Raw genomic sequence first — 10,000 nt, 5'->3', positions numbered from 1 at the left:
CTCAGTTAACGGCCTCATCCCATTAGCTCTGTCCGTCCTGGGATTGATGACCATCAATTCTGGCATGAAGGTGGCCTATATAATGGGCATCAATGTGCCTACTTCTTCTCTGCCCTGGATTTTTCTAATAATCATAACCTTGTTCGTTCCAAACACGGTCTTCATGTGCAACGTCCTGGCTATCGTCACAGGGATATTATGTATCCTTTTGCTTAAATGCAACGAGTAGTTCACACCTTTATTTTATAACAAAGTAGGGCCGCACGGTATTTAGCTTTTCTGCCATATTGCGATATGAATTCAATTTCACCAGATTAAATCACTGGTGGCATGGTTGCTCAGTGGTTAGCACAGTCATCTCACAGCAAGAAGGTTGCTGGTTCTAGGCCAGGCTGGGCCAGTTGGCATTTCTGTGTGGAGTTTGCATGTTCTCCCCATGTCGGCGCGGGTTTGCTCTGGTTTCCATCACAGTCCAAAGAATTGCACTATTGGTGAATTGGATTAACCAAATTGGCCGTAGTGTATGAGTGTGTGTGTGTGTGAATGACAGTGCGTAGGAGTGTTTTCTAGCACTGGATTTGCAGCTGGAAGGGCATCCGCTGCAAGAATGCCTCCGGTTCGGGTCTCTACCTCGCCAGTTGGCATATGTGTGTGGAGTTCATGTTCTCCCCGTGCTCGCGTGGGTCCTCCAGTTTACTCCCACAGTCCAAAACATGAGAGGTTCTCGATATCTACCTGAGCTCAAACTCCCCTCTCGCCCTGCAAACGGGAGGGAGCCCCGGGCTCGAGGATCCCATGAGCTCAGGGCTCTCTACCGGGACAGCATGCCAAACTAGCTTATTACCAATCATCAGCTAAGTGTGAACTCTTGAAAGTTCCTCAGTGAATAATCACAAAGATCTCACCCAAAATTAACAATGTTGATATTAAACATTGCTATCACTAAAAATCAGCTGTTTGTGTGAGGTAGTCAGGTCATTGGTATTTAGCTGCTAGGGTATTGTCAGGTGATTTCTATGCAGTTTCTAACATGTTGCCAGGTCACTGCCCACTGATCTCACACAAAACTTCAAAATTTATTAAAGATTACTGTAATAAAAAAATGTATTCAAATAAGCTTTAAAAAAAAAAGAGATAAAAATGAGGGTTGATAAAAAATGTATTGATTGATTGATTGATGGATAATTGTAGGGCTTTACGATAATGGAAAATCAGATAATTTCTGTGATAAATATTGCGATATGAACGCAGTTTCACAAGATAGTTTTAATAGCTCTATTTGATGATTTTCTGGGGAGCCTAACAGTATTCAGTTACAGAAATTAAATAATCACAATGCAAAAAAAATAGTTTTGCTTACTTTGTCTCATTTCTAGTCCAAGTATCTAAAAATTCTTAGATCAAGTACAAATATTGGTTTGTTTTCAACTTAAATAAGAAATAAGTCAAAATTAAGGGTGTTTCCTTGAAGCAAGAAAAACGATCTGCTTGTGGGGGAAGCAAAATAATCTTGTTTTTTCGCTTTGAAATGAAGATATTTGGACTTGGAACAAGATCAAATTCTAAGTGAAAAAAAAACTTTTTAGTTTTTGCATAAATTCCTTATAAATACAGTAAGTCAATACAATTATGTGGCTCCTGGTGAACATTAATGTAGACTCGAAATTGCGATGTGACTATTGTGTTTAAGATACAAATTGAGACATTTTTTCACACAGAAATTGCGTAATGTAATTAGAAAAAGACACGTACAATAAAATTTTGTAAGACTGAAATATTGTTTGAACTTGAAAATATATTTTTAATGTTCCTTAACAGTTTTATTTTGATTTAATTGTGTTGTTTCAGCTCAATTTAAGTAAGTATTTTGAACAAACGGGAACATTTCTTGTGTTTGAAAGTTTTAAATCTATCTTGAAATGCTCACACAATCACAGGGCTTAGAATCTCCTGGTTAACTATAATCCCAACTCAACATTGCACGTGACTATTGCGAATGCTCACATCAGGAAATCAATCCAGAAACGATATATTGTGCTGCCCTAATACAAACTTGGATTTTAAACCTAGAGATCATGTACTGCAGTTGAATAAGTGTAAAGAGTATTTCTGGTTCATTCCTTAACGCAGTACTTTCAGATGGAATGGGATGGTTTTCACTGTTGGAGATGTCTGAATCCACAGCTTCTGTTTTGGAGAAGAAGATCCCGTTTCGCTTGCTGAAGCACATCCCTGGTGTCCAGTTCATCCCTGCTTCAACTGAGGAACGTAAAAAGCCACTTGATCTCTCGTGAGTGATGAAATAAACTTGTTTTGCTGGAGATAAGAAGCAAATACACTTGTCTCTAAAGCTGTGCCCAAGATTTTTGCAGGTCCATAAATGCCTTCAATTTCATTTACAAAAATAAATCAGATGTGTCCAAACTTGGTCCTTGAGAGCTGGTGTCCTGGAGAGTTTAGCTCCTGCAATAATCAAACACACCTGAACCAGCTAATCAAGCTCTAAAGCCGCAGTCACACTGGATATTTCTTCCCATACACTTCCATTCATACGCACTCGAATGCATCAGTTCGGAAACGCAAGCTTGTGCGACAAGTTTCGCAGTTCACTGCGTTGCAAAGTTTAAGCCTGGTAAACGCTGACCAATTGAAGATGGAAACATATCCACAGAAATTTAAAATATGGACCAGTCGCTCGCTTTCTTAAATGTCTTATCATCTTGTTTAACCCCATTTCGCAGCGTCGTGCTACAGAATTTCGCATGGTCAAACTCAAGTGTGACCACTGCTTTACTAGATATACTAGAAACTTCCTGGCAGGTGTGTTGAAGCAAGTTGGAGCTAAACTCAGCAGGACACCAGCCCTCTAGGACAGTTTGGACACCCCCGTCTTAAATTATTGCATGGTTTAACCCATAGGTCTCAAACTGGATTCCTGGTGGGCCGCAGCTCTGCACAGGTTTGCTTCAACCCTAATCAAACACAGCTGGTCCAACCAATCAAGGTGTTCAAGACTACCAGAGACTATAAAGCAGGTGCGAGTTGGAGGTGGTTGGAGTTAAACTATGCAGAGCTGCGGCCCTCCAGGAATTGAGTTTGAGACCATTGGTTTAACTTAAAAAGGGCTCCATAGCTCCAGTTTAATTAAAATATATATAATTAAACATGGGTGGAGCAGTGGGTAGCGTTGTCGCCTCGGACCAAGAAGATCGCTGGTTTGAATTCCGGTTGGGTCAGTTGGCATTTCTGTGTGGAGTTTGCATGTTCTCCTCGTGTTCGCGTGGGTTTCCTCCGGGTGCTCCGTTTCCCCCCACAGTCCAAAGACATGCGCTATAGATGAATTGGGTAAGCTAAATTGTCTGTAGTGTATGTGTGTGAATGAGAGTGTTTGGGTGTTTCCCAGCAATGGGTTGCAGCCGTAAGGGCATCCGCTGCCTAAAAAATAAGCTGGATAAGTTTGCAGTTCATTCCACTGTGGCGACCCCTGATTAATAAAAAGATTAAGCTGAAAAGAAAATGAATAAGAATTTAAATTTCACCTGTACATGTTGCTTATTTCTCACTATATTTTAAAATTTATATTTCATCTTTAAAAATATTAATATTCTTAATTTCAGAGATGCTCCACCAGGGTCGTACCCGGTCCAGACTTATTCCCTGGTAAACGCCACCAACAGTCCAGTGGTAGGAAATCTGCCAAACACATTTAACGGCTGGCCCGTCTCACTGCATCCTCAACAGCAGCACACATTCCCTTCAGCTCAAGCCGGAGCCCACAATCATGGACACTCTCACGGTCATGGTCACAGCCATGGACATCATCATGGGCACAGCCATCATAACACTGGCAGCCCGTTTATGCCAATGTCACCATACGGTCTGTCTCAGTTCAGGCCTCCAGTGAACATGACAGGACAAGACTTCAGTAAACTACCTCAGCCAGGAGTGCCGTTCACACCTCACATCCCACCGACTGCCTTTCCTACAGCAACTCCTGGAGCCTCAGAGTCCTTATCCTCATAGAGATTTGATGACTTGTACGATGGTCACTGATTTGTTCCTTCATGGAAGCTTATTTCTGCCACAGAAAAAGGGTCATTTTTACTTTTTAAATCACAGTTTTGATCTTTTTTTTTTTTTTTTTTTTTTTTGGGGGGGGGGGTTTTGTAAAACTTTGTAGTAATTACTCATTTTTTCAGGAAATAAATTCACTTAAAGGTTAAAGGAACAGTGGACTTTAAATAATAAACTCATTTTACAGCTCCCCTAGATTTGAGCAGTTGGGTTTTATCATTTTTAAATCCATTCTGATGATCTCAGGGTCTAACGGGAGAACTTTTAGCTTAGGAGTGTTTCATTTTTCCTTGTGTACTTTTTTCTCAGAATTAGGGCTGGTATAATAAACCAATATATTGTGATTCATGCAACAATTCTTAGATATTTTGTAATGCACCGTAATAATCTGGAATTGATTAACAGCTTATATTTAACAGCAGATGGCGCTATAGGCTGGTTTTGAACAGCAGATTGCGCTCTAGGCTAGTTTTGAACAGCAGATGGTGCTCTAGGCTAGTTTTGAACTGCAGATGGTGCTCTAGGCTAGTTTTGAACTGCAGATGGCGCTCTAGGCTAGTTTTAAACAGCAGATAGCGCTCTAGGCTAGTTTTGAACAGCAGATGGCGCTATAGGCTAGTTTTGAACAGTAGATAGCGCTCTAGGCTAGTTTTGAACTGCAGAGGGCGCTCTAGGCTAGTTTTGAACAGCAGATAGCGCTCTAGGCTAGTTTTGAACAGCAGATGGCGCTATAGGCTAGTTTTGAACAGCAGATTGTCATCTAGGCTAGTTTTAAACATCAGATGGTCCTCTAGGCTAGTTTTGAACAGCAGAAGGTGCTCTAGGCTAGTTTTGAACAGCAGATGGCGCTATAGGCTAGTTTTGAACAGTAGATAGCGCTCTAGGCTAGTTTTGAACTGCAGATGGCGCTCTAGGCTAGTTTTGAACAGCAGATAGCACTCTAGGCTAGTTTTGAACAGCAGATGGCGCTATAGGCTAGTTTTGAACAGCAGATGGTCATCTAGGCTAGTTTTAAACATCAGATGGTCCTCTAGGCTAGTTTTGAACAGCAGAAGGTGCTCTAGGCTAGTTTTGAACAGCAGATGGTGCTCTAGGCTAGTTTTGAACAGCAGATGGTGCTGTAGGCTAGTTTTGAACAGCAGATGGTGCTGTAGGCTAGATTTTAATTGTACACTTTTCGTGAGCACTGTATTCATGTACTACAAGTGGTCAAATGTATTACACAGTGTTCATGAAAAACACTCTTGTATTTTCCTTAAACATTTTGTTCAAGTGGGTGAGGATGTGTAAGGATTGGCTGGGTTGCGACTATAAAGCATACAGCATCATATGTTGATGAAAACTAAGCTCAGAATCGATTAAAGAATGAAGTAGAAAATCTTAGAGAGTCATTGCAGAATTGTTTATTGATTTGCAATGCATGGATTTATTGCCCAGCCCTACTCAGATCTTAGTTTATATCACAAATTGTGAGTGAACATCTCAAAACTGCAAGACAAACTCATCATTCTGAAAAAAAAAATGATAATGGGGGTCATAATTGTGAGATGAATAGTTTCAATTACCCTTTAAAAGTTTATTATCCCATGATGGAAAATGGCTTCTGTATTGACCTCGAGTCTTGTTCCCAGAATTCAAATGGCTCCAGATGTGCACTTTCTACCATTGATGTTTTTTATTTTATTTTATACAGCAGTTGCTACTGAACCTTTATATACTTTTGAACATTAAAGAATGAAATGAGTAAAACATTTTCTAAATTGCAATCATTTTATTCTCAAGACAAACTTTAAATTTTCAAACATTGCATGATTGTTGCACAAAAACATCTCAATTTACCAAGCAATTTGAATGAATATTAAAATTAACCAAGCATTTCTTTGCTTTTCTTTTTTAAATGCCAAACCACAGTGCTAGGTATTTTAATGCAATTGCAGCTTTTGCTCACCAGGGGGAAATTTCTATAATCAGAAGTAGAAATCAGTGAGAAAGATGTAAAGACAGAAGAAGATCCTACTTTCTTATCGTAAGTGCATCTTGTTAGGAAAAGACATATATTTTATGAATGCGTTAGTCTAAAATATTCAGACAACATACGAAAAAACTAAATGTAACACTTAATTCAATGATGAATTGCATAATTGAGCATTCATCGCTACTCAACGTTAGTGTGAAATAATGCATAAAAGGTGTTACGATGTGTAGCAGAAGTCACATGATCAAACAAAAAAAACAAGACTGACCTAAAATGGTTCATTTTCTGTAGCATCACAGAAAATCTAAGGTTGTACAAAACCATAGAGAATGATATAATAATCCGTATAAGGCCTCTCTCAAAAACAATCATTTGCATCCTTGACCTACATTTGCTTATACTGTACGTGCGTTATAACATCCAAAACTGCTTAGCTTCCTGTTACAGGAGGTTTCGAATATCATAAACTAATTTAGAGGGAAAAAAGACTGAACTATGCCATTCTGTGTGATGCGGAGTGTTTTTATCATTAAGAGCCATCACAAGATGGCAATAAATCAGTCCGGGCAAATTCAACGCTTCAAACTGTAGCTTTTGGAGCAATGATGGTGTGAGGTAAAGTGGCAAACATTGAGGTGTGTGTGTGTGTGTTGGCTTAGCTCCAGACGTCCTGCGAGTAGCGGCCCTTGGTCATGAGCTTCTTGAAATAGTCCAGAGCTTGAGTGTGTGTCAGGCGTCCTTCCTGCTCCGCGATCTCCGAGAAGGCTGCGTGAACATCTCTAGCCATGTTACGAGCATCTCTGAAAACACACACACACACACACACACACACTTTAGTACATACACGAGAAAATGTGCTTCTGGAAAAAGAGAGGCTTTTTACTTAAATGTACAGCAAGACACTGATGAATGACCACGTTATGCTAGCAAAATCATCTACAACTATAATATAAAACAAAACACAAAACTAATTTTACGGTTTATTTCCAGCAGCTCAGGTGGTAGAAAAACAATTTAAATAATGGACATTAAATTACAGAAATATCCCAGAAATTTAAATTTAAGAAAATTTCTGTAATTTCATATCTGTTATTTTACTGTATATTTCTGTAATTTAACGGCTGTTATTTTACAGGGTTTTTCTCCTGCACCCTAGGAAATAAACCGTAAAATTACTGATTTTTTTTTTACAATGTATATATATAGACCATTTCAATGTGTTCAAGGCGATGGCCCACGAACATTTCCTGCTTTTTATCAAACTATTTCATAACTGTAAGGCAATTCAATCATAACTTAATGTTAAAACAGCTATCATAACATTATTTATCAATATGTGGACCTTTTTGTATTCTCAGAAGCTATAGAAATTAAAACTGTAAGTCAGGAAATAAGTCAGGACCACTGTTTTTGTTTAAATCCATCAATATGGTCTACATAATTTGTTTATAATTCATTTTATTGCTTACATTAAATTTGATTAATTTTTAAAATATCATATATATAAATATATTTCATAATGAAATGTTGTCTACTATTATTATTCTCCAAAAGTTGCGTCATTTCATTTTTTTTTTTTTTGAAGTGAAAAATAGAAAATAGATTTTTAATTAAATAAACAATAATTAGTATTACTTAAAATACATTATTTTTGGTTTACTTCAATAGCACAATCGCCTCACGGGAAGAAGGTCGGTGGTTCAAGCTCCAGCTGGGCCAGTTGGCATTTCTGTGTGGAGTTTGCAAGTTCCGTGTTGGCGTTGGTTTCTCCCACAAGTCCAAAGACATGCGTTAGAGGTGAATTGGGTTAGCAAAAATTGTCTGTAGTTTATATGTGTGAATGAGTGTGTATGGAAGTTTTCCAGTGAAAACATATGCTGGATAAGTTGGCGGTTCATTCAGCTGTGGCGAACCCCAGATTAATAAAGGAACAACGCCAAAAAGAAAATGAATAGTAGTAGTTATATATAAGTTAAATGTAAGATATAATTGTTGGTGAGACGCTTGAGTTTCTTTGAGTTGAAGCTAGTCTTGTTCATGAAATGACTCTAAGAGCAGTTCAAGAGAAGTTCATGTATTCATGTCAACATACAATGAGGGGACAAATGCTGAAAACACCATGAACATCACATATGATTGATTGTGTTTAGTAAACAAAACTGTCCCAGTCACTAGCTCATCGAAGCACATAGGATGTGCAGAATTAATATTTTCATTCATTTCATTAATATTTCCTTCAGCTTAGTCCCTTATTTATCAGGGGTCGCCACAGTGGAATGAACCACCAGCAGATTTTACGCAGCAGATGTCCTTCCAGCCGCAACCCAGTACTGGGAAGCACACATACACACTTCTTCACAGACACACTCATACACTACAGTCATCTTTTTTTAATCCAATTCACCCATATTGCATATCTTTGGACTGTGGGGGTAACCGGATCACCCCGGGGGAGAACAATTCATCAAGGGGACAACATGCAAACTTCACACAGAAATGTCAACTTTCTGTGCTCGAGCTCGAACCAGCGACCTTCTTGCCGTTGAGACGACAGTGCTAACCACTGAGCCACCGCGCCGCTGATTTGATCAATCACTGTAAAATTTGCCAGATTTCATGTCATTCTGCATTATGCTGCCAATTTATAGTGTGTTTTCTGCATTGACAGACTGAATAGAAGCAACTTCTGGTTCTTACCCACAAACGTAGATATGAGCATTATCTGTATGGATGAGCTTCCACAACTGCTGCTTGTTTTTCTTCAGAAGATGCTGCACATAGACCTGCGAAAAACAGCCCAGTACATAAAAGGACTCAAATTTCTGATCATCGTTATGTTGAAAACTGCTTCGCATTATTGGGGAGCAGTTTTTGAAGTTTAAAGGAGCAGCACATATTTAGTAATAATATACATATCTTTACTGTCACTTTAGATGAATTTAATGCATCCTTCTTGAGTAAAATAATAACTTTAAAAATATATTTTCAAATGCCTTTGGAATCCTGGGGCTTGTGTTTATACCCAGACTGTATATAAGTGGTATAACATATTGCATATTTAATACAGGAAGTAAACAAATACCTATGGCAGCAATAACACAATAACATTTGTATCATTATTTTCCATGAATTGGTTCACCTTTTGCTCCTGGTCTCTGGAAAAGGCCACGTTAAGCTGCGTCAGCACGCCTGCCCTCTCAAATTCCTCCAGTTCCTGCTGGTACAGGAAGTCTTCGTTGCTATGGCGACAGCCAAAGTAAAGTATCGTCTCACCAACATCCTTTCCTGCAACAAAGAGCAAAAGTAAGTCATACCTTTTCAATACTACAAGTGTGTGATTTACAGGGGGGTTTAAGAGGTTGGATACCCATAATTAATGCTTGATCGCCCCTGAAGGTTGTCAAAACAAGATGTGTCAAGTGTTAGGCCTTAAAACAGTCAGAAATAGTTTGCTTTGATATGTATCTTAAATAGGGTGGCACGGTGGGTCAGTGGTTAGCACTGTCACACACAGCAAGGAGGTCGCTGGTTCGAGTCGGTGTGGAGTTTGCATGTTCTCCCTGTGTTGGTGTGGGTTTCCTCCAGGTGCTCCAGTTTCCCCTACGGTCCAAAGACTTTCACTATTGGTGAATTGGATTAAATAAATTGGCCGTAGTGTACGAGTGTGAATGTGAGAGTGCATGGATGTTTCCCAGTACTGTGTTGCGGCTGGAAGGGCATCCGCTGTATAAAACATATGCTGGAATAGTTGGCAGTTCATTCTGCTGTGGTGCCCTCTGAAATAGAGACTAAGCCGAAAGAAAATGAATGAATGAAAGTATCTTAAATAACAATTTTAATAATTAAATAAATAGATCATATAATTACTCATTTGACCACCCCTTAGTACTATTGTGAATTTAATTTAGCAGTCTGAAACTACCAGATCTAGAGTAACAATAGTGTTCACGA

At 38.9% G+C, this 10,000-nt stretch overlaps 2 protein-coding genes across 3 annotated transcripts in view; one reads left to right on the top strand and one right to left on the bottom strand.

Annotated features, from left to right (window-relative positions):
• rhbdd2 (rhomboid domain containing 2) overlaps positions 1–5,825 on the top strand; it is an 8,719-nt gene extending 2,894 nt beyond the window's left edge. The window contains exons 2-4 of the mRNA XM_001344064.9: positions 1–200; positions 2,140–2,290; positions 3,618–5,825. The exon at positions 1–200 is cut by the window's left edge and continues 205 nt beyond it. Of these exons, the coding sequence (XP_001344100.3) occupies positions 1–200; positions 2,140–2,290; positions 3,618–4,023 (757 nt within the window). The 3' untranslated portion in view covers positions 4,024–5,825. The remainder of the gene's footprint in view (positions 201–2,139; positions 2,291–3,617) is intronic.
• pora (P450 (cytochrome) oxidoreductase a) overlaps positions 5,826–10,000 on the bottom strand; it is a 37,142-nt gene continuing 32,967 nt past the window's right edge. Inside the window, exons 13-15 of one of the 2 annotated variants that reach the window (XM_005172678.5) lie at positions 9,189–9,334; positions 8,747–8,832; positions 5,826–6,849 (exon numbers count right to left, since the gene is read on the bottom strand). In XM_005172678.5, coding sequence (XP_005172735.1) covers positions 6,705–6,849; positions 8,747–8,832; positions 9,189–9,334 — 377 coding nt within the window. In that variant the 3' untranslated portion in view covers positions 5,826–6,704. 2 annotated transcript variants of the gene reach the window in all.

The sequence above is a fragment of the Danio rerio genome, chromosome 10, assembly GCF_049306965.1.
Source record: "Danio rerio strain Tuebingen ecotype United States chromosome 10, GRCz12tu, whole genome shotgun sequence".
NCBI classification, from domain to species: Eukaryota; Metazoa; Chordata; class Actinopteri; order Cypriniformes; family Danionidae; genus Danio; species Danio rerio.
This window is presented reverse-complemented; position numbering and strand designations above follow the sequence as displayed.